We start from the raw sequence: 25,869 nt of genomic DNA on the forward strand, positions 1-25,869 counted from the left end.
AATCCTTCATCGAAAGCCCCACCTTGACTGTGGAGCTGGAAGTGACAAGATCAGAACAGTCTCAACATTTCAACACTAAGTACAAGTAGCATAAACACAAAACAAGTGCAGTAACATTCTTGGTGGTTTACACAGCTAAAGCAATATTTATTTATTGTGTGTGAGAAAGAGCAACAAACTCCAGACACATGCATTACTTTGTCGTCACTTTGTGCCTCTGGCTTTACAAAGGTATAGGAAATTGAACCTGAGCTGGCAGGCTTTGCAAGCAAGCGCCTTTAGCCACTGAGACATCTCCCCAGCCCCACACAGATTTTAAATGATTTAAAATGCATGAGAGACAGTGGGTATGGTGGCTTGCACCTTTATAATCACAGCCCTCAGGAGGCAGAGGGAATACTGCTAAGAGGCCCGGGCCATCCTGAAACTACATAGTCAATTACATACAGGTCAGCCTAGGCTAAAGTAAGACCCTACCTTGAAAAGAATAAAATTAAATAAACAAATTAATTAATTTATTAAATGCATGACAGATAGTGGGTCGAAGTGTTTGCTTATAGCCCTAATGCATCATTTACATATATACACTCTATATATTCTTTCCTTTGAAATATGTTACGTTAGGAAGCAACTACTTCAAGAAGAAACATACCCCTTTCCTAGAATTAAGATTCCAGGAAGGATTAAACCTGAACCTGACACTGTGGTTATCTAGCTCTGCCTCAAAACTTAACATCAGGGCTGGTTCGCTCAGCTCCCATTCAGAACCTATAAATGACTTCAATTTGGCTCTGTAGGCGGGCTTTAGCCCCGCCTTCTCATGGGCAGGAGCTTCTGTGGCCTGGGCTTAACCCCACTGATGCCCTTGAGCTCTGTATTTCTTCCTTCTTACACATTCTTTCCATAAACTAATAAATCTCTCTAAACCTAAAAAGAAAGAACATACAAACCAGTGAATAAATAAGCTTTTGAACTTATCTCAGCATCAAGTGTCAGCTTCTCCTGCCTCCCAGCAAGACCTGCTCAAGGCAGCAAAAACTAGCTCAGTGAGCCACTATGAACAAAGAAACACATTATCTATCTAATAACAAGGTCAGCAATCACTTTCACCTGGGAAACAATTCTGTCTGGGATTTAAACAAAATAGAAGTCTGGGCTACAGAGATGGCTTAGCGGTTAAGGCGCTTACCAGCAAAGCTTATGAACTCATGTGCAGATCTCCAGGTCCCATGTAGCCAGAGACACAGTGACGCAGGCCCAAAGTGTTGTGCATGTGCACCAGGGAGCGCACGCATCTGGAGTTCATTTGCAGTGGCTGAAGGCCCTGGCATGCCCATTCTCTCTCTCTCTGCTTCTAGCTCTCTCAAAAATAATTTTAAAAAGACAAAAGTCATCTGGGCATGGTGACAAACACCTTTAATCCCAACACTTGGGAGGCAGAGATGGGAGGGTTCAAGGCTAGCCTGAGATTACACAGTGAATTCCAGGTCAGCCTGAACTGGAGTGAGACCCTGCCTCCAAAAATCAAAAAATAATTAACTAATTAATTTTTTAAAGTCCTACCCCAGACAGCAAGATCAAGTATGTTCCAGCGTCAATGGTTTGCAGCACGGTCAGGACAGTGCCTGACCCTGGAGGGCGGCAACGCTGAGTTCTGACGGAAGGGAGGCTTTTGTAGTCTAGTGAGGTTCCTTTCGTTTTGTGATGAACTGTATACATAATATAAAGGATTCAGCATTCTTTCAGCTTTTCAAAATTAAACTTGGTTCTCATGAAACACTTTTTATTTTTCTTTTTTCCACCCTGAGACAACACAACGAATTCCAAGTCACCTTGGGCCAAAGTGAGACCCTACCTCAAAAAACAAAAAGAAAGGAAAAATAAAAGGATAAAGTAAGTAATGTGTACTTTATTTTATTATTTTATTTTAATTAATTAATTTATTTTGCTTTTTTGAGGTAGGGTCTCACTCTAGCTCAAGCTGACCTGGAAATCACTCTGTAGTCTCAGGGTGGCCTCGAACTCACGGCGATCCTCCTACCTCTGCTTCCCGAGTGCTGGGATTAAAGGCGTGCGCCACCACGCCCACTTAGTAATGTGTCCTTTAAGAAGTTGATTTTAAAAAGTTGTGATTTCATCTGCTATCTGAGTTTCTCAATTTCTCTCACGTTCTGAAGAGTGTTATTTTAGGAAAGGAAATATTTTACAGACCAGAATGATCTAATAGAAGCTTAATCCTTTCTTACATATTATGCCTTAAAAATCTCAAGATAAATGAACCTTCTTTAAATAACATACTCAACTTTGTCTTCCCTTCTTCTCATTTGCCCAGCCACGCCACGCGCCAGCCACCACCCCGCGCGCCAGCCACCCCGCGCGCCAGCCACGCCTCACGGGCGTCAGGATGGTGTCTGCACTGGCAGCGCGCACTGTCTGCAGGAGGGCAAAGCAGGATTGCTCCAGTAAAGCCTTCCTTGTGTTTCGTATATTTTGTATGTACTGCTAACTTGTCTTTCTTTTTTTTTTTTCTCCCGGCTTCACTACTAACTTTTAAAACCCAGAAACTTAATACTGTAGAGGGATGATAAAGTGGCTATGTTGCCGGGCGTGGTGGCACACACACTTGGGAGGCAGAGGTGGGATGATCGCCATGAGTGAGACACTACCTCCAAAAAAAAACAAAACCAAACAAACAAAAAGAATCATACATTTTAAGAAGTTAGCTATGCTAACATGGAAGACAGAAAGAATCACGGTGACATCAAAATTCAATTTTCGCCAGGCATGATGCCTTTTATCCCAGGATTGCCATGAATTCGAGGCCACCCTGAGATTCCATAGTGAATTCCAGGTCAGCCTGGGCTAGAGTGAGACCCTATCTCAAAAAAACAAAAAAAAAAAAAAAAAATTTCCTCTGAATATTTATGTTTGCTTTTCATCATAGGATATATGATATACTGGTTGAACACTTCACTCCAGATAGCCCTCATTTATTTCAATTTTTTTTTTTTTTTTTTTTTGAGGTAGAGTTTCACTCTAATTCAGGCTGACCTGGAATTCACTATGGAATCTCAGGGTGGCCTCGAATTCACAGCAATCTTCCTACCTCTGCCTCTCAAGTGCTGGGATTAAAGGCCTGTGCCACCACGACCAGTTATTTCACTTTATTTTTGAGTAAATAAAGATGAGAATGGACAGTGTCTTTAATGATCAGAGCAGTTCACTTTCTTCTTGGAGAGACAGAAGCCTAGAAACATTTCAAGTTGCAGAAAGAAAGCAATCAGCCATTCTGAATTACTGCCTGGCACAGCTGGTTAAAACAAGATGAGTAAACACAAACATGCCGTTTCTTTCACTCACTTTTGTGATGGTTCTTAAAATGGCAATCCGGTCTGCTGGGGGTGGCAACCCCACAAAGAGCGTCTTATCCAGACGACCTGGGCGTAGGATCGCAGGGTCAATGATATCTAGAGAAGAAGGGAGGAGAAAGGAGGCTTAATTAAATACAGGAAACAGTCTTTTAATTAATATGAGAGATGGGAAGAGCTCTTTTGAAAAAAGTTAAAACTTGGTAAGTTGGATGTTGTTAAAAATCAAGAGCTTTTGCTCATCAAAATATACTTTTTAAAAATATTAGTGGTTAAGATGTTTGCCTGCAAAGCCAAAGGACCCTGGCTCAATTCCCCAGGACCCACCTAAGCCAGATGCACAAGGTGGTGTACACATCTGGAGTTCATTTGTAGTGGCTGGAGGCTCTGGCACACCCATTCCCTTCCTCTCTCTCAAATAAATAAAAATATTTTATTTACTTACTTATTTGAAAGACAGAGGCAGATAGAGAATGGGTGTGACATAGGGCTTTTAGCCACTGCAAAGGAACTCCAGACACCTACACCTCCTTATGCACCTTGATTTCTGGTACTGGGGAATCAAACCTGGGTCCTTAAGCTTCGTAGGCAAGTGCCTTATCAGCTAAGCCATCTCTCCAGCTCAAAATATTTTTGGCTAGTCGTGGTGGCACAGGCCTTTAATCCCAGCACTTGGGAGGCAGAGGTAGGAGGATCACCATGAGTTCAAGGCCACCCTGAGACTACATAGTGAATTCCAGGTCAGCCTGGACTAGAGTGAGGCCCTACTTTTCAAAAAACCAAAAAGGGCTAAAGGGATGGCTCAGTGGTTAAGGTGTTTGCCTGTAAAGCCAAAGGACCCTGGTTCAATTCCCCAGGACCTACTTTAGTCAGATGCACAAGGAGGCGCATGTGTCTGAAGTTCATTTACAGTGGCTAGAGGCCCTGGCACACCCATTCTCTCGCTCCCTTTTTCTCTCCCTCTTTCTCTGTCAAATAAAAAATAAATTAAAATAAAAGTCTAACATATCTACATAATGAAATTCCAATAAAAACTCGGGATACCAAAGCTCAATGAAACTTCCAATTGGTGGACAGACTGGCGTGTGACACACTCTGGTTCGGCACAGGGAGAGCAGAAAGAAATTCTGTGCTCCTCCCACATTAGACACTATGTGGATAATTTATAATAAAACTATAACCAAAAGCAGGGCACTTTGCTGAGGCCTGTGAATTGATTGTGAGTTTCTGAGCCTAAGAGGATCAAAGAACACAGCCTGAAAGGCATCTCAAGTGGGTGCAGTCTTTGCAAGACTGACTTTTTTTCCCCTTGGTTTTTCAAGGCAAGGTCTTGCTCTAGCTCAGGCTGACCTGGAGTAGTCTCAGGGTGGCCTTGAACTCATGGTGATCCTCCTATCTCTGCTGCCTGAGCTCTAGGATTAGAGGCATGAGCCAGTATGCCCAGCTATTCATGGTTTTTATTTCTATAGAAAATTCTCTTTTTAATTAAAATTTGGGGCTGAAGAGATGGCTTAGCAGTTAAGGCACTTGCCTGCAAAGCCAAAGGATTCAGGTTCAAATCCCCAGGATACACATAAGCCAAATGCACAAGGTGACAAATGTGTCTATAGTTTGTTTGCAGCAGCTAGAGGCCCTGGTGCGCCCATTCTCTCTTTATCTGCTTTTCTCTCTCTCTCTCTCAAATAAATAAATAAATAAAAGATATTTTCTAAAAATGAAAATTTGTACCATACTGACAACTGACAATCCATTTAGGGAGCTGAGTGTAGTGGTACACACTTCTAATCATTGTATTCAGAAGGCAGAGACAGGAGGACTGCTAGAACCACATGCCAGCCAGGGTTATACACTGAGACCCTATCTCCAGGAAGAAAAGAGTAACTGAAGTATCATATGTCGCTAGCCAGCAGTTACTACAATGACCACAGCTCAGCAGCTATGAAAATGTGGTTCATAAGGAAGATGAAAGATTAAACAATATAAACAGAATTCAAGACCAAAAATAAATGCTACTTTAGGTGCTTTTCAAGTCTTAAGCCTTTTCCTAAATCCATCACAGATTGCCTAAGCTTTAAAATAATTTTAAGTCAAAGTTAAGGGCCAGTCAAAGGCTATAGCTTAAAATCTTAAAACATTATCTTCAACTTTCAGACACAATAAAGAGCCTGGTTTCTGAGAATAAATGTGCGAACTGAGCCAAGCACAGTGATGCACATGTGTGATCCCAGCACTCAAGAGGCTCAGGTAGGATAATTTGAGGCCAGCCTGGCAACATCACATCCTATTTCAAAAATAAAGCAAAGTAGATGATGATGATGCTGACAACAAAAAGTGTGTGTTGCATGTTCTCTGTAGGAAGACAAGTTTTTCCCCCCAATTCTGAGAAGGAGAAAGAGTCAGAGAGACAGAAAGAGAGAATGAATGAGCACGCCAGGGCCTTTAGCCACTGTGAACTCCAGAGGCATATGACCCCTTGTGAGCGCACGTGTGACATTGTGTGCTTGCGTCGCTGTGACCTGGAGATTCAAACATGAGTTCTTAGGCTTCACAGGCAAGCACCTTAACCATTAAGCCATCTCCAGCCCAGGAAGACAACTTTTGAGCCAACACTGAGGAACAATGTCAGGGATCCAAAACGGGATTGCTCAAATTCAATCTCCCTTTACCAGGATGTACTGTAAAGCACACTGCTTACAAACTTTACTGTGCTTAAACTCACTTGTGTGATGTTCTTCCTTCTTACCTGGCCTATTCGTGGCGGCCAAAATAAAAACCTGCTGACGTGTTTCTAGACCATCCATCTCCGTAAGCAGTTGATTTACCACACGGACACTTGCACCTGTCTTTAAAAAAAAAAAAAAAAGGAAGTTCTATCACCTCCACACAAGGAAAAAAAATTTTTTTCAGTACAGAAAAATACATTTGCTGTATGGGCTGGAGAGTTGGCTTAGCGGTTAAGCGCTTGCCTGTGAAGCCTAAGAACCCCGGTTCGAGGCTTGATTCCCCAGGACCCATGTTAGCCAGACGCACAAGGGGGCGCGCGCGTCTGGAGTTTGTTTGCAGTGGCTGGAAGCCCTGGCGTGTCCATTCTCTCTCTTTCTCTCCGCCTCTTGCTCTCTCTCTCTGCGTCACTCTCAAATAAATAAATAAAAATAAACAAAAAAATAAAAATAAAGGCATGTGCCACCAGGCCTGGACAATTAAAAAAAAAATACATTTGCTCGTCTGTCAAAGATAACAATGACATTGGACAATGGCATGTACATACAGACCCATGTACTCAAGAGGCTTAGGTAGAAGGATCAACTGAATTTAGGAGTTTAGGATAAGCTTGGGCAACACAATGAAACTCTTGTCTCTCTTTCTAAAAGAAAAAGAAGAGGGGGAGAGAGAGAAACCAGAGACCATGAGCACTCAACACAACCTTGTAATCTTAAAAGGGTCAACTGTATGAGGTACTGTGCACAACATGCTGTCATCAGTGGAGTTCCCCAGCAAACCTTGTTACTATCTGGCCAAGATAAGGAAACTAAGGATGACAGGGTATCTGTACAAGGTCTCATCCCTAGAAAAGGGGAGATGAAACTCATCCCCAAGTCTGATGCTTGTGAATCATTCAGTAGCTACACTCAGCCTCTCCATGGGCAAATCGGACCCAGCTTCTCTACTCTAGACTCCTTAACTATTAGGTAGTCCACATCTCTCAGTGCAATACAAGGACACTGAGGTTTTGTTTTTCCTTTTTCTTGAAGCCAATGGTACAAAGTATGGCTTTTCAGGGCAACACCCATGAGAAAGGTTCAGAAAGTTGGAAATTACAGGGATAAATAACTTATATAGAGAAACAACAAAAGCACCACAATGGAAGGAATGAGAAGAATGGTACTGAGCATCTTTTTATTGTTAAATGACTTGCTTCAACATAAATTTTTGATACAGAGGTGGCAGCTTGCTTATTAACCCACTGATTCTTAGAAGGAAGTATTTGTGGAATTTTCTTATTCCTTGGTGACATAACACTAATCTAGACTCAAGAATTTGGATTTGGATAGGTGTCACCCTAATCCAGGCTAAGCTGAAACTCGCTCTGTAGTGCCTTGTCTCAGGGGCCCACTTAACTCAAACGTATCATCACAGGGGCTGGAGAGACAGCTTAGCAGCTAAGCACTTGCCTGTGAAACCTAAGGACCCTGGTTCGAGGCTTGATTCTCCAGATCCCATGTAAGCCATATGCACAAGGGGGCACATGCATCTGGAGTTCGTTTGCAGAGGCTGGAGGCTCTGGCGCACCCATTCTCTATCTATCTGCCTCTTTCTCCCTCTGTCTGTTGCTCTCAAATAAATAATTTTTTTTAAAATTTATTTATTTATTTATTTGAGAGTGACAGACACAGAGAGAAAGACAGATAGAGGGAGAGAGAGAGAATGGGCGCGCCAGGGCTTCCAGCCTCTGCAAACGAACTCCAGATGCGTGCGCCCCCTTGTGCATCTGGCTAACGTGGGACCTGGGGAACCGAGCCTCGAACCGGGGTCCTTAGGCTTCACAGGCAGGCGCTTAACCACTAAGCCATCTCTCCAGCCCTCAAATAAATAATTTTTAAAAAAGTATTACCACAGTAGACAATCACAAGGCAAATACTGAACACTACTAGAGCTTTCATTCCCACTACTCATCTGTGTGCGTCAGCGCTACCTACACAGCGCACAGTGAAGCAATTAACCGTCCAGCAAAAGAACATGGACACACTGTTATCTGTCCCCTCTGACCAAATCACCAGTTCTCTTCACGCAAAGAATTGTAATTTCCCAAGGAATGGCCTCATAAGAAGTGCCTGGCTTGGAACTTACAAAAGGTTTACAGATTACTAAAAAAAAAAAAAAAAAAAAAAAAAAATCTGAATACTTTCAATCTATGATACTTACTTCGTGGTCTGATCTCCGAGGACATAAGGCATCCACTTCATCAAAGAATATCACACAGGGTGCTGAATTCTTGGCTCGCTGAAAAACCTGTCGCACAGCACGTTCACTCTCACCGACATACTAAGCATAAAGGAAATAAAATGGAAAGACAGTTCAAACATGGCAATAAGATCAGATTGCTTTTTTTTTTTTTTGGTTTTCCAAGGTAGGGTCTCACTCTAGCTCAGGCTGACCTGGAATTCACTCTGTAGTCTCAGGGTGGCTTTGAACTCACTGCAATCCTCCTACCTCTGTCTCCCAAGTGCTGGCATTAAAGGTGTGTGCCACCACGCCTAGCAAGATCAGCTTTAATATTATTTCTTTCTTTCAAGTAGAAAGGGGGGAATGGGCATGCCAGGGCCTCTTGCTACTGCAAATGAATAATTCCAGATGCATGTGAGCCTTTGTGTACCTGGTTTTACATGGGTACTAAGGAATTGAACCTGGGCCATTAGGCTCCGCAAGCAAGTGCCTTCAATTGCTGAGTGATCTTGCCTGTCCCCAAACCAGCTTTAAAATGACACACAGATATCATACTTCTAATTAGTATTAAAGTAAACCATATACAACTGTATTAACTAGTATTAAATCATTTTAGGTCTAAAAATAACCAATTGTGCTGGATGTGGTGGTATACCCCTGCAATTCCAACACTTGGTAAACTGAGGCAGGAAGATAACCAGTTCCAGGCCAGCTGAGGCTACATGGCAAAATCTTGTGTCAAGACAACAAGTACCCAGTTACATAGAATTCAACTGAATAAAATTAGCTAGTACTATAACTTGTTTACTCATATAATGAACACTAAGTAGAATGTAAAATGTCTAGTCAAGAAAATCCCATTAATTCTGTTGTAGTTTAGAACTGATCTGCTATGCCTTATGCAACAAAAGTAATTTTCATTCATTCAAAAGTATTTTATTTTACTTTTAATTTGTCTATTACAGAGAGAGGGGGGGAGAGAGAATGGGCATGCCAGGGCCTCTAGCCATTGCAAACAAACTCCAGATGCATGAACCACCACATGCATCTGACTTAATTGGGTACTGGGAAACTGAACCTGGGTCCTTAACTACTAAACCATCTCTCCAGCCCAGGACTGTGTTTTAAGAACCAAGTAACAGAGCTGGGAAAAATAAAAAAATCTGTTTTCTTAACAACAACAATGAAAAAGTTTGGGGTTAGGCAAGAACCTATTACTGAAAACATCACATTCTGCAGGGAATTGAGAAATTAAGTTAGTAACTCTTTTTTTAAAAAATTTTATTTATTTATTTGAGAATGACAGACACAGAGAGAAAGACAGATAGAGGGAGAGAGAGAATGGGAGCGCCAGGGCTTCCAGCCACTGCAAACGAACTCCAGACGCGTGCGCCCCCTTGTGCATCTGGCTAACGTGGGACCTGGGGAACCGAGCCTCGAACCAGGGTCCTTAGGCTTCACAGGCAAGTGCTTAACCACTAAGCCATCTCTCCAGCCCAAGTTAGTAACTCTTAATAGCCAGGTTTGGTAGTGTATGCCTTTAAACCCTACACTCAGAAAGCTGGGGTAGTAGGATCCCTGTGAGTTCCAAGCTAACCTGGACTACACAGTGAATAAAATGTTACAACTATAATAAACTGCCTTCATTTTATAGATACAGATATCAAGGTTCAGAGGCTAACTGACTTTCAGAAAAGCATTTATATAACCCAAGTGGTAAGAGCAAAACAAAATTTACCCCTCCAACTCCTAAAGCAGAGATTTTATCAAAATACTGTAACTACTGAGAGGCCAGGGAGCATTTAGTCATAATTAGGTTGATCATGGCTTTTCCTGATTAAAACCATAGCTAATGCTACAACTTACCATATTTAGTAGTTCAGGACCTTTGACAGATATAAAATTGAGTCCAGCCTCATTTGCCACAGCCTAGTTAAAAGGAAACAAAAAGACACAAATAAGACATATAATAAGTACTAATGTAGGCCTAAGCATATTTTGCACTGTTCATAGCTGCTTCTCTCACTTTTTTTTGTTTTTTTTGCAAAATTTTTGCTTTGTTTTGTTTTGTTTTCTGAGGTGGGGTCTTGCTCTAGCTCAGTCTGACCTACTTCTGCCACCCACGTGCTGGGATTAAAGGCATGAGCCACCTGGCTTTGCAAATTTTTTTTATGAGAGAGAGAGAACTGGTGTGCCAGGGCCTTCAGCTAGTGCAACTGAACTCCAGACACACATGCCACCTGTGCAACATGTGCCCCCTCCACCACTGCATCACCTTGTGCATCTGGCTTACATGGGACCTGCAGTCAAACATGGGTCCTTGGGCTTCCCAGGCAAGCACCTTAACTGCTAAGCCATCCAGCCAGAGTTGCTTCTTCTTATTAAAAGAAAGGCAGATGAACAAAAGGAGAAATATGTAAAAGGAAAATCAAAAGCAAACATCAGTTTACAGCTAAGAATTGCCATGGTAAGCTATAATCAAATAGAAATGGTACAAATACATAATCACGCTACCCAGGGGCTGGAGAAATGGCTCAGCAGTTAAATTACCTTGCTTGCCAACCCTGGCAGCCTGGTCTGATTCCCTAGTACCCACATAAAGTTCGTTTGCAGTGGCACAAGGGGTCTGATGATTCCTCACCTCTCCCTCTCATTCTCTCTCACTCTTGTCTCTATCTGCTTGCAAATAAACAAACATTTTTTTTTTAAATGCCACATAGCTCTGTAAGTAAACTTATGGCCAAGATTGGAATTGCAGTGAGATCCCAACATGCACTCCAGAACTGCAGCACCAAAGGCACTGGTGTGCTCCCTACGCTCTGCCTACCAGAGCCAGGTGGCAAAGCCTACTGCTGAAGATGCCACCTGCTGTGACCACAGGGCCCTGGGAAATCAAGAAGGAGCTGAGCTGGAGGCCTCCTCCCTGTTGACCAGATAGTGCTGGAAAGTGCTATGAAGTCTTCTGGTGGAGCAAAGTCAATAGACTTAAAAGTAGTGAAGGGCTGGAGAGATGGCTTAGTGGTTAAGGCACTTGCCTACAAAGCCAAAGGACCCAAGTTCAATTCCCCAGAACCCATACAAGCCAGATGCACAAGGTGGCATGAGTCTGGAATTCATTTGCAGCAGCTGGAGCTGGCACACTCATTCTCTTTCAATCTCTCTGCCTTTTGCTCTCTCTCTCAAATAAATAAATAAGTAAAAACAAACTAAAAAAATTAATAGGACATGACTAATTAAAATATTTTTCAGCCCGATGTGGTGGTGCACATCTTTAACCTCAGCACTCAGGAGGCAGAGGTAGGAGGACTGCTGTGAGTTGGAGATTACCACCACCCTGAGGCTACACAGTGAGTTCCAGGTCAGCCTGGCCTAGAGCAGGACCCTACCTTGAAAAACAACAACAACAAGAAACAAAACAAAACTTCACTGGAGTATCTTTAAACAGAGCACCATGTAATTAAAAACAAAACGTGGGAGGGCTCACACTACATAAGCGTGCATAGCCTGCATTCTGACACTGAGGCAATACAGAGATCTGGCATGGTCTGTGTGCAAGGATGGAACAGAAACTGATGGAACATTACATATTTCTAAGAGATATAAGAAGCCTTACTGTCCTCAGGGACTGTGCCTTAGTGTTGTGCCGCTTCCAGAAGAAGGACGGTGATACAATAGACTAAAACCGTTTGTTTAAAAGAAGAGGGAAGCTGGGCGTGGTGGCGCAGGCCTTTAATCCCAGCACTCGGGAGGCAGAGGTAGGAGGATCGCCGAGAGTTTGAGGCCACCCTGAGACTACATAGTGAATTCCAGGTCAGCCTGGGCTAGAGTGAGACCCTACCTCAAATAAATAAATAAATAAATAAATAAATAAATAAATAAATAAATAAATAAATAAATAAATGAATGAAGGAAGAAATTTTCCTGAAAAAAGGTGTTGGATTTACTAAAGAGAATTTCTAATGGAAATTCTGCAAATGCTGATTTCACAGTAGAACTTAAACCCATATAATCCTACCAAAAACAAGAAATGAAAAGCATGCAGTTGAATTTTTAGCATACCTTTGCGAGCAGAGTCTTCCCACACCCAGGAGGACCAGCCAAGAGGATGCCAGCTGGAGTCACTAAGCCAAGAGCTCTGAACTGGTCTGGGTTACGAACTGGAGCCTGGGGGAAAATACCAATAGTGATTACTCCACCTCAAGTTCACAAGTATTGCGTAGTCGGCTTGGGGAAATCGCTAAGTGTTTAAAAGTGCTTACTTGCAAAGGCTGCTGCCCCGAGTGCAATTCCCTAGGCACCCACATGAAGCTGCACAGTGGCAAGACAGCCTTGCATATCCATATGTAAGTTAATACACAAATAGCATCTCGCAGTATCCCGTCTTTCGTATTTCAACACTGACCATGAGGCCTGAGGACTGAACCATGTTTCAAACATAGATACACAATGCTAACAGAGAAGCCCCTGTTCTTGAGGGATTTACACTTACATGTTACTTTTGAGAACATTTAGACAGATACAATATTTCAAAGTATTACAAATTTCAGAAAGCCACTTAAGTGTTCAGGTTTTGTGTCTTGGCAACAGCATTCTCTAGAACACAGGAAGCAACAGGCCTGCACACAGTCAAGACACTCTCTGTACTCCACTGGCAGTACTGGAAGAGTATACTTCTAAGTGAGTCATAGGCTGCAGAGATGGCTTAGCGTTTAAGCGCTTGCCTGTGAAGCCTAAGGACTCTGGACCCACGTTAGCCAGATGCACAAGGGGGCACATGCATCTGGAGTTCGTTTGCAGTGGCTGGAGGCCCTGGCATGCCCATTTTCTCTATATATATCTGCCTCTTCCTCTGTCTGTCATTCTCAAATAAATAAAAATTAAAATAAACAAAAAAAAATGAGTCATGCTTTAGTTGATAGACTACAGAAAGATCAGCAAATGGAAATAAAAGTTTTCTCGGTTTTAAAACTAGCTTGAGGGCTGGAGAGATGGCTTAGCAGTTAAGCGCTTGCCTGTGAAGCCTAAGGACCCTGGTTTGAGACTTGATTCCCCAGGACCCACATTAGCCATACGCACAAGGGGGTACACGCATCTGGAGTTCGTTTGCAGTGGCTTCAGACCGCCCATTCTCTCCTCTCTCTCTCTCTCTGCCTCTTTCTCTGTCTGTCATACTCAAATAAATAAATAAAAATGAACAAAAAAATAATAAAAATTTTAAAAAACTAGCTTGAACTCTAAGAGTCTGACCAAATTAAAAAAGTAGTTCTCAGCCAGGCATGGTGGCACATGCCTTTAATCCCAGCACTCGGGAGGCAGAGGCAGGAGGATTGCCGAAAATTCGAGGCCATCCTAAGACTACATAGTGAATTCCAGATCAGCCTGGACCAGAGTGAGACCCTACCTTGAAAAACCAAAAAAAAAAAAAAAAAAAAAAGTAGTTCTCATACAATTGGTCTTGGATAAAACATGAGCTATTTCCCCCCACCCCGCTTTAATTCACTAGACAAAAATGAAGCATAACCAAAGTGATCAGCATAAAACAATTCATCAGAATGATATCCCACATTACGCTGGAGAAGGCTCAGTAGTTAAGGCCCTTGTCTGCAAAGCCTAATGACCAGGGTTCAATTCCCCAATACCCACATAAGCCAGATGCATTAGGTGCCACATGAGTCTGAAGTTAACTTGTAGTGGCTATAGACCCTGGCATATCCATTCTCTTTCTATCTGCCTCCCTTCTTCCCTCTCTCAAAAAAATTTAATAAAATTTAATTAAAAAAAAAAAAAGAATGAGAAAGCTGGGCATGGTGGCGCATGCCTTTAATCCCAGCACTCAGGAGGCAGAGGTAGGAGAAGTGTGAGGCCAGCCTGAGAGTATATAGCGAATTCCAGGTCAGCCTGGGCTAGAGACCCTACCTTAAAAAAAAAAAAAAAAAAAAAAGATATCCCACTGTCATATAGAACACAGTACTTAAAAAAAAAACACAGGGGCTGGAGAGAGAGAGAGGTCTTAGCAGTTAAGGCACTTGCCTGCAAAGCCAAAGGATCCAGGTTTGATGATTCCCCAGGACCCACGTAAGCCAGATGCACAAAGTGGCGCATGCATCTGGAGTTCATCTGCAGTGGCTGGAGACCCTGGTGGACCCATTCTCCCTCTCTCTGTGTGTGTGTGTGTGTGTGCGCGCGCGTGCGCCTGCCTCTTGCTCTCTCAAATAAATAAAAAATAAAAGAAAAAAGAAGACAAGGTGGCTCTTAAAGAAGCACATCCCAGAGCCGGGCGTGGTGGCGCACGCCTTTAATCCCAGCACTTGGGAGGCAGAAGTGGGAGGATCATCGAGAGTTCGATGCCACCCTGAGACTACATAGTTAATTCCAGGTCAGCCTGGACCAGAGTAAGACCCTACCTCGAAAAACCAAAAAAAAAAAAAAAAAAAAAAAGAAGCACATCCCAGTGCTTGAGTGTGACTTTGTGTTTAAGTCTGTATTAAGGCTACGGGATGGCTCAGCAGGTGAGCCCTTGCCGCCACCATGAGGACCTGAGACCACCTGATTCCCCAGAACACAAGAACAGCTGGGCATGGCTACACCATCTGTAGCTGCAGTCCTGTGAGGAGCAGAGACCAGAGAACTGCTGAGGTGCATACAAACTACTCCGTGTCCAGAGAGAGCAGCTCATCTGGAGGAGACAGATGAGGACGGGAAGAGCACACTCTTTTCTCCCCTGGCCTCCACGTGCCCACAAGTGCACCAGCACACACAACTACACATGCGCCAAATGTGCAGAAAATCAACATTAAAATATCATTTTCCCTGCCACACTACAGTAAAGTAATTTTCATAAAACCACAGTTCTACTTCAAAACAAGAGCACAAGCACACAGTGAGAGCAGGGCCACCTTCAGGAGTCAATACCGTGAGAAGACCCCAAGTCTGATCCTGGCGGTAGCTGCTTCCCAAGACAGAACACACCCGGAGGAGCGGGCACCGTGAGCTAACTTTGACGTGGAGGTGGAGCAATGATGGCGGCCTGGGGCAACCTCATGGTTCAAGTGGCACTGGAATGAGTTTGAGTCCCACTGTCTCCCATTTCCTGTGTCTCAATTTGGCATGATACCAGGGAGAAAGCACACTTCTGGGAAAAATATGAACTGGCTTCACCTGTTTTCCCTTTGGCCTCCTCTGAGGGTAGAAAAGAGAACCTGGGTACAGGGGGCTACTTAGAGATTGAGTCACGGGGGGAGGGGGAAGAGAGTGAATAAGAACACAGTCAAGCCAGGGTTGACATACAATCTGGTGAAATGTGCATGTAACCTCACCCCTTTGGACCTTACGTAATGCCAATAATACCTACCAATATTGCCATGATGAGTTCTTCTCGAATATCTTCCAGAGCACCAATATCTGCCCATGTCACATTAGGGACAGTGACAAAGCCTTCTCTTTTGGCAGAAGGTTGGACTGAGGCTAGGGCAACAGTGAAATCCGTCAGTTCAATGCACAGCCCTTGCATCTGCTCCTCTGACAGAGGATCTTGGTCTCTTAGCAATTTCAGCAGTGTTCCCAATTCAGCCTTTAAGAGAGCAATTAAAAGGAGATGGCTCAGCATGCTTGCCTCTGAAGCCTAAGGACCAGAGTTCGATACCCCAGGACCCACATAAGCCAGATACACAAGGTGGTACATGTGTCTGGAGTTTGTTTGCAGTTGCTGGAGACCCTGGTGTGCCCATTCTCTCTCTCTCTCTTTCTCTCTCTCTCTCTCTCTGCCCTCCCCCCATATAAATAAATTGAAATAGAGAAATAGAGAAAAAAACTGACATCTTCCTCTACCCAACACATGTACACATGAGACACATACATCTGCATACACATGTACACACACACCACACCAAAAATTAACTCTCTCTCCTCTCTACACAAGACATACTCATTTTATTCAAAGTGGGTCATATTTTTGGCTATGATTTTCCAATTATCAAATATGTAAGAATGACTTGGTGGCCCACACCTGAATGCCAGCGTTTGGGAGGTAGAGGCAAGAGGATCAGGAACCTAAGGTCACCCTCAGCTAACAGTAAGTTCTAGGCCAGCCTTGCTTATATGAGACACTGTCTCAAACAAAACAAACAAAACGCCAGGCATGAGGTCTGGAGAGATGGCTTAGCAGTTAAGTATTTGCCTACAAAGCCAAAGGATCCTGGTTCGATTCTCTAGGACCCACATAAGCCAGATGCACAAGAGGGCACATGTGTCTGGAGTTTGTTTGCAGTGGCTAGAGGCCCTGATACACCTATTCTCTCTCTAAAATAAGTAAAACATATTTTTTAAAAAAGCCAGGCAACGGGCCGGCTGTAGTGGGGCACACCTTTAACCCCACACTTGGGAGGCAGAGGTAGGGGGATCACCACGAGGTTAAGGCCAGCCTGAGACTACATTCCAGGTTGGCCTGGGCTAGGTTGAGACCCTACCTCAAAAACAAAACACAATGTGATTGCTGTATTATGCACTAGAGCTAAATACAGCAAACACTCCTGTCAGCACCAGACTTCCCACTACATGTATACGCATTCGTGAAGTAGCGCACATGGAATTAATATGCAGCTACTCTAGTTCACTCTATGATTCTTTGGCAGTTAATCAGCCAGATACAAAGCAGGCAATTTCAGTTGTACCACAAACCTTGAACTTCAAAGCTTCTCACTTTGTGAAGAACATGGAAGGGCATTTTTAAGTCATAAAGTGATTCATTTTAAGAAATAACACTTTTGGGCTGGAGAGATGGCTTAGCGGTTAAGCACTCGCCTGTGAAGCCTAAGGACCCCGGTTCGAGGCTCGGTTCCCCAGGTCCCATGTTAGCCAGATGCACAAGGGGGCGCACACGTCTGGAGTTTGTTTGCAGAGGCTGGAAGGAAGCCCTGGCGCGCCCATTCTCTCGCTCTCCCTCTATCTGTCTTTCTCTCTGTTTCTGTCGCTCTCAAATAAATAAATAAATAATTAAAAAAAAAAAAAGAAATAACACTTTTAAGCCAGGCATGGTGCTACATGCCTTTAATCCCAGCACTGAGTTTAAGGCCACCCTGAGACTACATTGTGAATTCCAGGCCAGCCCGAGCTAGAGAAAGACCCTAACTCAGGGAAAAGAAAAAAAAAAACAAAACAAAACACTACATTAGGGGCTAGAGAGATAGCTTAGCAGTTAAGGTATTTGTCTGCAAAGCCAAAAGACCCAGGTTCAATTCCCCAAGACTCACATTAGCCAGATGCACAAGAGGGTGCATGCATCTGGAGTTTGTCTGCAGTGGCTGGAGGCCCTGGTGTGCCCATTCTCTCTCTCTCTCCCTCTCTCTCAAATAAATAAATAAAATAATACATTTTTTAAAAAAATCACTACATTTAAATTTAAAAATCTAGGGTTTGAGAGATGGCTTAGCTGTTAAGGTACTTGCCTGAAAAACCAAAGGACCTAGTTTTGACTTCCCAGGACACAATTAGTCAGATGCACAACATGGTACATGCGTCTGGAGTTCGTTTCCAATGGCTAGAGGCCCTGGGGTGCCCATTCTCTCTCTGTGTGTCTCTTTCTCCCCTGGCCCCATCTCAAATAAATAAATTGAAATTAAAAATTTAAACCCAAATGGGCTGGAAAAGCTGTGAGGAACAGAGACAGGTGTGGCAGAAGGTAGGTGGTTTGTCCAAGTGAAAAGAAAGATCAGATGGGCATCCCTGGCAACAGGTTCATGCATGGGTCCATATGGCTGGCTGGATGCTGGGAAGGAGAAGTTAAGAAAGAGAGCTCTTTGTGTCTGGGAAAGAAACGAGTCATTCTCAGAAGACGTGGAGCCAGCAGCAAGGAACTTAGTGCTTGGGAGAGAAAAATTTTAAACTTTTGTTTGAGAAAACTCAGAAACTCAGCCAGGCGTAGTGGGGGATACCTTTAATTCCAGCAGCGAGAAAGCAGAGGTATGACAAGGTCACCCTCAGATACGTAGGCAGTTGGAAGGCAGCCTGGGCTACATGAGGCCCTGTCTCATGAAACACAAGACAAGCCAGGCGTGGTGGAAGATGCCTTTAGTACCAGCACTCAGGAGACAGAGGTAGGAGGATCGCTGTGAATCTGCGGCCACCCTGAGACTGAATTCCAGGTCAGCCTGAGCTAGAGTGAAACCCTTCTTCGAAACGCAAAAAAAAAAAAAAAAAAAAAAAAAAAAAGGACTGATAAATTTTTATATTTATACCACCCCATTCCCTAAATCAAATTTAACCAGGAAGTGTAACAAAACACCAATGCCTTAACAAGAGCTGGCCACTTTTTTCTGTAAAGACTAAATCTCAACCATATTAGCACTACCTGAATGTAAGGGAAGAGCATTCTAAAGGAGCCCGGGGAGCTGGGGAGATGGCTCAGGGACAGCGTGCGTGCTGCACAGCATGAGCAGCTGGGTTCAGATCCGCAGACCACGAACACCAAGGAGCACGGCTGTGGCGGGACTGGGTAACCTCAGCCCTTCTATGGGGAGACGGGGAAGCAGAGAAGGGATTTCCCAGACGCCTGCGGACCAGCTAAGAGATGGAGCAGTGAACAAGAACCGACCTCTGGAAGTTGAAAGTGAACACACACAGAAACTGTACCAAACTCCACATACCGTGGCGTGTGCCACGCTCACACGAGCAGGCACACACAAATACAAACACCGAGGATGAATAGCGCATATACATAAGCGAGTGAAAGCACCTGTGTCTCAGAAGTGGGCTCAGCTCTCGGCTGGTCCTCCTGGCGTCCTCCAGGCGGCAGACCCGCGGCCTCAGGGTCGTTCGGCTGCTGCTCCTGCAGCTTCATCAAGACCCTATTGACGGCACACATGGCGGCCTCCCTGCAGAGGGCCATCAGATCGGCACCTACAAAGCCTGGCGTCAGGTGAGCTAAGTGAGCAAAATTGAAAGTTTCAGGAAGTCTCAGTTTTCGGCACAAAGTTTGAAGTATTCTGTAGAAAAGACAGAAAAAAAAAAATTTTTTTTCCCCTAATTCCTGGCCTAATATAATAGTAAAAACAAGTTCAGAATACTTTTTTTTTTGGTTTTTTGAGGTAAGGTCTCACTCTGGTCCAGGCTGACCTGGAATTAACTCTGTAGTCTCAGGGTGGCCTTGAACTCATGGCGATCCTCCTACCTCTGCCTCCCAAGTGCTGGGATTAAAGGCGTGCGCCACCACGCCCGGCTCAGAATACATTTTTTTGAAACTGCGTGTTTTAGTAATTCTTTTTAATGTCATCATGAGTATATGTAACATGGAATAATTCACCCACTCAATAAATGCTTAAGCACTGTTATATGCCCAACCTTATTCCAAAAAGGATTATGGTAAATATCTGCTGGCTGGGAGCAATGCTACGTTATGAGGGATATAGGGACAGATTTTTAAATCACCATAACAGCTTTGCAATACCACACAGGAAAGAATAACTTATGAGACAAATTTGGAGTAAATAAAATGGATATCTATGAGAGAAAAGCTTCCACATTAAAACCAAAATTTTGTACCACTAAAATTTACCTTTTTTAAAAATATGTATAGCCGGGCATGGTGGCACACACCTTTAATCCCAGCACTCGGGAGGCAGAGGTAGGAGGATCGCCATGAGTTCGAGGCCACCCTGAGACTACATATTGAATTCCAGGTCAGCCTGAGCTAGAGTGAAACCCTACCTCCAAAAAACAAACAAAAAAAAAGTCTATATTTTATTTATTTACGTGAGAGAAAGTGGTAGAGAGAGAGAGAAGAAGAGAATGGGTGTGCCAAGGTCTCCAGCCACTGCAAATGAACTCCAGATGTGTGCACCTCCTTGTGCATCTGGCTTACGTGGGTCCTTTGGCTTTGCAGGGAAACGCCTTAACTGCTAAGCCATCTTCTCAAGTCGTGTCTTTTTTTTTTTTTTTGGTGGTTTTCAAGATAGGGTCTCACTTTAGTCCAGGGTGACCTGAAATTTACTATATAGTCTCAGGTTAGCCTCGAACTCACATGATCCTCCTACCTCTGCCACTATGCCCAGCCAAAATTTACCTTTTTTAGTAGCAAATATTCATTGTGTGAAATGATAATTTCATTATGATATTTTCATACATGTGTATCATGTACTTTGCTCATTACATTTTGTGATGTCATAAGCAAACTGGGATAAGCAAATGTATTTTGGAATCTCCTAACTTGTAGGAGATAGATACTGAGATTTTCAAATGTTAAGGTAATAAGATAATGACAGAAGAATGAAAGGGAGAACTGCTTCCAGACACAAAGTGGCCTTGATATTCATGATCTCACCATGGCTGACACTACCTAACCAGATCTATGTAATAGGAGGGAAAAAAATGATGACATCAAAAGAGAAGAGAGACTGGTTGGGAAAAAAAAGAAGAGATTCAGTGGAGGGAGGATTTCGGGGGAAGTAAAGGGGGGTGGTGGGAGGGATTGCAATCATGATATATTGTCTGAATTGATGGAAGTTGTCAATGAAAAGAAATAAAAGAAAAAATCATTTGGGGTTACGTAAGTAAAACAAAAGGAAGCAGATAAGTAAGCATTACTGATAAAAACAAAACAAACAAACAAAAAAAAACCATTATTCACTCACATACACTAAATAACAGAAAAAGATTCTAAAGCCAGGTGTGGTGGTGCACACCTTTAATCCCAGCACTTGGAAAGCAAAGGCAGGAGGATTTCTGTAAGTTACAGGCCACCCTGAGACTACATAGTGAATCCCAGGTCAGCCTGTACTAGAGTGAGACCCTACCTCAAAAAACTGAAAAGAAAAAAATTTTATACCAGCAAATTTATTTTTTAATTTTATTTATTTTTGGTTTTTCAAGGTAGGGTTTTATTCTAGCCCAAACTTACCTAGAATTCACAATGTAGTCTCAGGGTGGCCTCGGAACTCATGGAGATCCTCCTACCTCTGCCTCCCGAGTGCTGGGGTTAAAGGCATGTGCCACACATGGAGCTTTGAGAAAAGATCGTGCACTGAATCTGGAGTTTACTGATTCAGCTCAACTAGCCAGTCAGAAAGGCCTCGGGATCCCCAGTGCTGGGGTTACAAGTGTGCGCCCCAACTCCCAGCCGTTACGTGTGCAGTGGGGATCCGAATTCAAGTCCTCCTGCTTGTGTGGCAAGTACATCAGCAGCTAAGCCATCTCCCCAGCCTCCATTCATTCACAGTAACATACTCCATTCTCAAAGTACAGCACTGGGATTATCTAAGAGGCTGAAGCAAGCAAAAAATAAAAACTGCTAAGCCTGGGCTAGAGTGAAACCCTACCTTAAAAACAAGAAAACAAACAAATAGTGCAAGGTATGGTAGCATACACTTTTATTTTTTATTTACTTCTTTAAGACAGGCAGAGAGAAAGAGGCAGACAGGAAGAGAGAAAAACCAGGGCTTTGGGTCACTGCAAGTGAAATCCAGACACATGTGCCCTTTTGTGCATCTGGCTTTATGTGGGAACCGAAGACTCAAACCTGGACCATTAGGCTTTGTAAGCAAGTGTCTTTAACCACCCAACCATCTTAAAAGCCTGCCGTGCACTTTTAACTCTAGCACTCAGACAGCTGAAGTAGAAAGATCCCCATGACTTCAAGGCCAGCCTGGGGCTACAGTGTGAGTTCCAGGTCAACCTGGACTAGAAACAGATCTTGCCTTGGGGGACAAAAAGTGCTGAGATACTTAACAGTGTCATGTAAAAGTCAGAGAATGAAAAAATACATAAATGATAAATAGAATATAGAAAAAAAAAAGGAAAGAAAAAATATGAGGTCAAGTATATTACCTGACACAGCCGTTGAGCAATAGATGAATAAGTGATAAAAACTGGGTGTAGTGGGGCACACCTTTAATCTTAGCACTTGGGAAGCTGAGGTAGTCAGATTGCCAGGAGTTCGAGGCCACTCTGAGACTACATAGTGATTGCCAGGTCACCTGGAAGCTTCATCTGAAGCCCCAAACTGCATTTATCATTGTTACCGTATCAGGTTATCTAAAGCTTGGCACAGGGGTACTGCGAGACAGAGCTGGGGAACTTCCTGTACTGACTCATCAATGCTCCAAGCAGGCCACTTGATTTTCTCTCCTTGGATCATATTATCCCATCACCCAGACCTGGCTCACCTCTGTAATTAAAACGTCTTACTTTCTGCCCACAGTTCCCACGATCTACGGCTATGGGACTCTGACACTGTACTGTGACACTATCATCTGCAAATACGGTGGGCTCCATTCATAGCTATTCTGGGACATATGTGGCCCATGGGCTCCATTTTGGACACACCTGATTGTCTATCTTATGTGCTCAGTAACTTCCACTCACCTGTCCTTTCTTTACCACCTCCTTATCAAATACTATCATTATAGTACAGCCTCTGGTCTATTTTGTTAATCTACATCTCCATTTTCTATTTCTTTTTTTTTTTTTTTTTTTTTTTGGTTTTTTTGAGGTAGGGTCTCACTCTAGCCCAGGCTGACCTGGAATTCACTATGGTGTCTCAGGGTGGCCTCAAACTCACAGGGATGCTCCTACCTCTGCCTCCCGAGTGCTGGGATTAAAGGTGTGCGCCACAACGCCCAGCTTCTATTTCTTTTCTTCCTCATTCTAGCCCACTTTGGCCTCAACTCACAGTGATCTTCCTATCGTACCACAGTCTCTGAAGCACTGGAATTAAAGACATGCCCCACTATGCCTGACTTTAAATCTCTATCTTCACTGTGCCCTGATCTAGACTGCTGAGCATTACTCCAGAGGCCTCCCTGTGCTGGGATTACAGAAGTGAGCCACCAACAGTACTTATAGCCAGAGGGTACCACCGTATTCCACAGATCCAAACACTGATGAGCCAACTAGAAACACACAAGCCATTGCTTACAAGATAAGACAAGTGAGTATGAGCACATATGTTCATTATCACTACTGGAAAGCCTGCAACAACTATTGATGGGCAAGTTATTTTTCGAAAAACATTAATGAGAGCGTTTTCCTTTCCTAATCAATATCAGAAAAAGATGAAAAGAGGGAAAGAAGGAAGGGAAGGAGGGGCTGGGAATATAGCTCAGTGTAGAGTAGCTGTCATACCTGAGGTCCCAGGGCTGATCCCCTAGTGCCAGAAAATAAGCAATACAGGGGGCGAAGTAGACACACAAAGAGAGGAGACAGAGAGTGTGTACGTTGAGAGCCCAAGTGGTATGTCTTAACCATTACTTTCCAGTTCCCCACCACCCAGTTCCCTGGCTCCCAATAACCCTGAGTGGCTGCAATTCTGTGTACATGCCAGAAGGCAGTAAGAACTGAGGAGATAAACCAGCACATTAGCCACCGCCCAGGTGAAACCACAGAGGAACTGGAGAGATGAGCAAGAGAGCTGCTTCCATGGTGAGCCCGACAACCTGTGATAGAGTGAAAAAGACAGATGCTGGGGATGCGCACTGAAGCCAGGCGCGGTGGCACACCCCTTTAATCCCAGCACTCAGAAGGCAGAGGTAGTCAGACTGCTGTGAGCTCAAGGTCAGCCTGAAACTACACAGTGAATTCCAGGTCAGGTGAGTTACAGTGAGATCCTACCTTGAAAAACCAAAAACAAGCAAATACAACAATGCACCAGCTGGGTGTGGTAGCACACTTTAATCCCAGCACTTGGGAGGCAGAGGTAGAAGGATCTCCGTGAGTTCGAGGTCACCCTGAGACTACATAGTGAATTCCAGGTCAGCCTGAGCTAGAGCAAGACCCTGACTCAAAAAACAAACAAACAAACAAAAAAATAATGCACCAAAGCAGAAATCCAAAAGCTACTGAGAACACAAAACTAAAATAGACTTAAAACACACCCAAAGCCAAAGGAAGAGCAGGACTCCTTACAACGCTTCTTCCAGACATGAACTGGCCTCAATATCCATGACCTCGCAGTGCCTGACACGACCTACACAAGACCATCCTAATAGGAGGAAAAGATGATGACATCACAGTAAGAGAGAGACTAACTGAGGGGGAGGGAATATGATGGTCAGTGGATTTGTGAAGGGGAAAGAAGGGAAGGGAGGGAATTATCACGGTTTATTGTCTAGAATTATGGAAGTTGTCAAAAAAAAAAAAAAAAAAACTCAGGAAAGTTGGTGGAAGAGGGGGTGGAAAGACTGTAAGAGTCACATAGTGTAAGGAAACGTCCAGAGGCATTGTCACGCCCACCCCACGAGACTGACTGCTGGTCTCACATCTCATAACCACACCCCGTGGGGAAGAATACCAGCAATCGCACTGAGGGGAGCCCGCATCAGAATGGGGGCAGGGAAGAGGGAAATGGTGGTACCAACACATGATATAGCCACACAAATTTTCTACTTAATAGCAGATAAATTTTAAAAAATGAAAGAATATACCTTTCTCTGCATGTTTCATCTGGGATTCCTAGGCAAATTTCTCGGTCAAACCTTCCTGCACGTCTCAAAGCAGGATCCAGTGAGTCTGGTCGATTAGTAGCACCAATGATTAGGACTCGAGCTGTAGCTGCCACATTATTCAGATCTAATAAGAAATGGACATAAAAGAGGAATGAATAAGATGTCTGATGCTGAGGGAACAATGCTTATGTAAGAATTTACTGGGCAGAGAGAAAATAAACACATTTTGACAGATAAGTATGTACTTGTAAACTAACACTTATTAAAGATCTAATATATGGGCTGCAGAGATGGCTTAGCAGTTAAGTGCTTGCCTGTGAAGCCTAAGGACCCCGGTTCGAGGCTCGAGTCCCCAGGATCCACATTAGCACAAGGTGGTGCATGCATCTGTTCGTTTGCAGTGGCTGGAGGCCCCTGATGTACCCATTATCTCTCTCTCTCTCTCTCTCTGCCTCTTTCTTGCTCTCAAATAAATAAAAATTTTAAAAAAATTTTTTTAAAGATCTAACAGGTAAATAGCTCAAGACAACTAAGATGCTTGTTTTTTGTTTTTATCATTTTAAAATGTATTGAAGAACAGTAAGTAAGGGAGACAGACAAGCCCTGAGAAGTTTGACAAGAGTCAGAATAAACCAAGCTCTGGTAAAACAAGGGGGGTATTCCAAGTGAAGAATAAGATAGAAGAAGGTTTGCCTGAAAGGCAGACATGGTTTTCACAAGCAGTCAGAGTCAATGAAATTCCAAAAGCAGCAGCAGCCTGGGTGACAGCACAGAGGTGCCACATACAAGGCCCACGCTGGCAATGTGAGGAGCCCAGCAATGACATCTGGGGAGAAGAGCAGTTCTGTCTTAGGAAGGGAAATCAGTTTCTGATGGGAGCATGGAACGATCCACGCTGCTCGGACTTATTATTCTAGAGATAGATGTTAAACTTTTTTTTTTTTCCCAAGGTAGGGTCTCACTCTAGCCCAGGCTGACCTGGAATACACTATGTAGTCTCAGGGTGGCCTTGAACTCATGGTGATCCTCCTACTGCTGCCTCCCAAGTGCTGGGATTAAAGGCATGCACCACCATGCCCAGCTTAGAGATAGATTTTAACTGACAGAATACAGAGCTTAAAGTTTAT

General features: G+C 43.6%; 1 protein-coding gene across 1 annotated transcript in view; it reads right to left on the bottom strand.

The window, feature by feature from the left end:
- Positions 1-25,869, bottom strand: part of Nvl (nuclear VCP like) — a 79,394-nt gene that overhangs the window by 15,177 nt on the left and 38,348 nt on the right. Inside the window, exons 12-19 of the mRNA XM_045141362.1 lie at positions 24,722-24,866; positions 19,042-19,291; positions 15,664-15,882; positions 12,372-12,476; positions 10,179-10,241; positions 8,292-8,411; positions 6,112-6,211; positions 3,361-3,467 (exon numbers count right to left, since the gene is read on the bottom strand). Coding sequence (XP_044997297.1) covers positions 3,361-3,467; positions 6,112-6,211; positions 8,292-8,411; positions 10,179-10,241; positions 12,372-12,476; positions 15,664-15,882; positions 19,042-19,291; positions 24,722-24,866 — 1,109 coding nt within the window. The remainder of the gene's footprint in view (positions 1-3,360; positions 3,468-6,111; positions 6,212-8,291; positions 8,412-10,178; positions 10,242-12,371; positions 12,477-15,663; positions 15,883-19,041; positions 19,292-24,721; positions 24,867-25,869) is intronic.

This window comes from Jaculus jaculus, chromosome 1 (genome assembly GCF_020740685.1).
Source record: "Jaculus jaculus isolate mJacJac1 chromosome 1, mJacJac1.mat.Y.cur, whole genome shotgun sequence".
Taxonomy (NCBI): domain Eukaryota; kingdom Metazoa; phylum Chordata; class Mammalia; order Rodentia; family Dipodidae; genus Jaculus; species Jaculus jaculus.